A 1,702-nucleotide genomic window follows, 5' to 3' on the forward strand; every position below is an offset into this window, starting at 1 on the left:
TTGCAACCCGTACACTAGTGCGGATTCTTCTCAAAGTCGCATCCCGATTGGCGGAGGCTCGGGGTTCTCATTTATATTGCAATTTTGGCAGCAAGCGACAGAGTGATCACGGCGCAACGTATTTCATGTTCCCATTACAGTCCGCGGATACTATCTTGGAGCACGACATCGACGATCCGGCTATCCCGGCTATTTGCTCTAATGAGAACTTGAGAGGAAGTGTCCCAATGAAGCACAAGTTCAGAACTGATAAAGTGTACACATTTTGCTACTATTCTATGTACTGTGATTTCGTCACTTGGGATATACGTAACGTCTTCGGTGTATCCGGTGCCTGTTTGAAGTCTATGCTCGGGCCTCAGCCATTCCGCATTGCATTGAAGGACCCAGTCAACAACGAGTATTATGTGAACATGCTTTTAGCACATAGAACTCTCAGCCGAGAGTGGGCGGCGCACTTCGAGAGTCAGGACGAGGAAGAACTGGAAAGAGAACACAGTGTTGCCAGCTTCTACTCTGCTGTTAGTGGTAACGATAGCCCCAAGGTTTCTCTCGCACAAGCAGTAAGCTCGCCTGTGAGTTGTACGAAGAAGTCAATTCGGTCTCGTATATGGCAATGGATCTTCGTACCTTGCATTGCCTCAAGGAAGCAACTTGCCGAGCAAAGTTCGCGAGCATACCAGGAGGTAGTTATCAACTCCTTGCCGCCACCTAGGGTCAGTAGAAACCCTTTGAAGAGACGGCGCCGACAGTTACGGCGGTCGCTCAAAGACGCTGACGATTTTGTATCATTATGAAGTGTATCGTGCATTACCATATCACTGTTTGTTAGAGTTCGCCGACGATGTTCAAGCCATAAATTTGGAGTATCGTGTTCAAGTTGTGAGATGAACAATTCCGATGATGGGCGCTTCCGATGTTGGGTTAGACAACCGAGGGGTCATCCAACGAAGGCTGGATTTCCTGTGCGGTTGCGGCGGAGATTGCGGATCAGTGAATGTTGCCTACTAATCTCAGACTAATCAAGAGATTGACATTCGACATTGGCCGCTGGACGCTGGTTTCCATCATCTGCTAAGCTTACAAATCCTAACCCACCCTTCCAACTGCGAACGCAAAACTCTCCTTCTCCAACAACTCATACTAAGTCAACCATGGATGTTTCTCTCGAGGCCATCGGACCTCACACTCCGAGACGCAACATTTCGAGAATGCCTTGGAGAATCGATGCTGTTGTGTGGTCTCGCAGTTGGTACAGCCGTTCTTGCAGTCGAAAGAGGGCCCTTGCTCCTCGCACTCAACGGAGGCGGTTCTTCCACCCGAACGAGCCTTGGCAGGACCGTCTTGACCCTCTTAGACGGCTCTTTGAGGTTAGGAGTGTCCCCCGGTCGGAGTTCTTGGCCCAATGTCCACTCGTCTGTCTTGATGTGAGCGGGGGAGGTTGCTCGACGTTTATACCTGGAACGCGTCGGACGATTATCATCTCCTCTCATGAAAGACACCGGAGGGAGAATAGCTGATTTCCTCTTGCTTAATGATCTGCTACTATTCGGCCTAGCCGACATTCCTGTTCGGTAGCCCGAGGTGGCTGGGATTTCTGGAGACAACTCATTGCTTCGGCCACGTCGCTGCTCCCGCTTGCCAAACACGCCAGTTCCGTTCCGCACATCTCTCGGTTGGGGTTCTCGATCATCATGTGTAG

General features: G+C 50.5%; 1 protein-coding gene across 1 annotated transcript; it reads left to right on the top strand.

Annotated features, from left to right (window-relative positions):
- Window positions 1-125: 125 nt before the first annotated feature.
- Window positions 126-400, top strand: Pmar_PMAR007179 (hypothetical protein; the record flags this gene model as incomplete). Its single annotated transcript, XM_002779634.1, has 1 exon — window positions 126-400. A coding segment is annotated over one exon (275 nt), but the record flags the coding sequence as incomplete, so codon positions are not given.
- Window positions 401-1,702: the final 1,302 nt, after the last annotated feature.

This window comes from Perkinsus marinus, assembly GCF_000006405.1.
Source record: "Perkinsus marinus ATCC 50983 genomic scaffold scf_1104296946632, whole genome shotgun sequence".
In the NCBI taxonomy this organism is placed as follows: Eukaryota; Perkinsozoa; order Perkinsida; family Perkinsidae; genus Perkinsus; species Perkinsus marinus.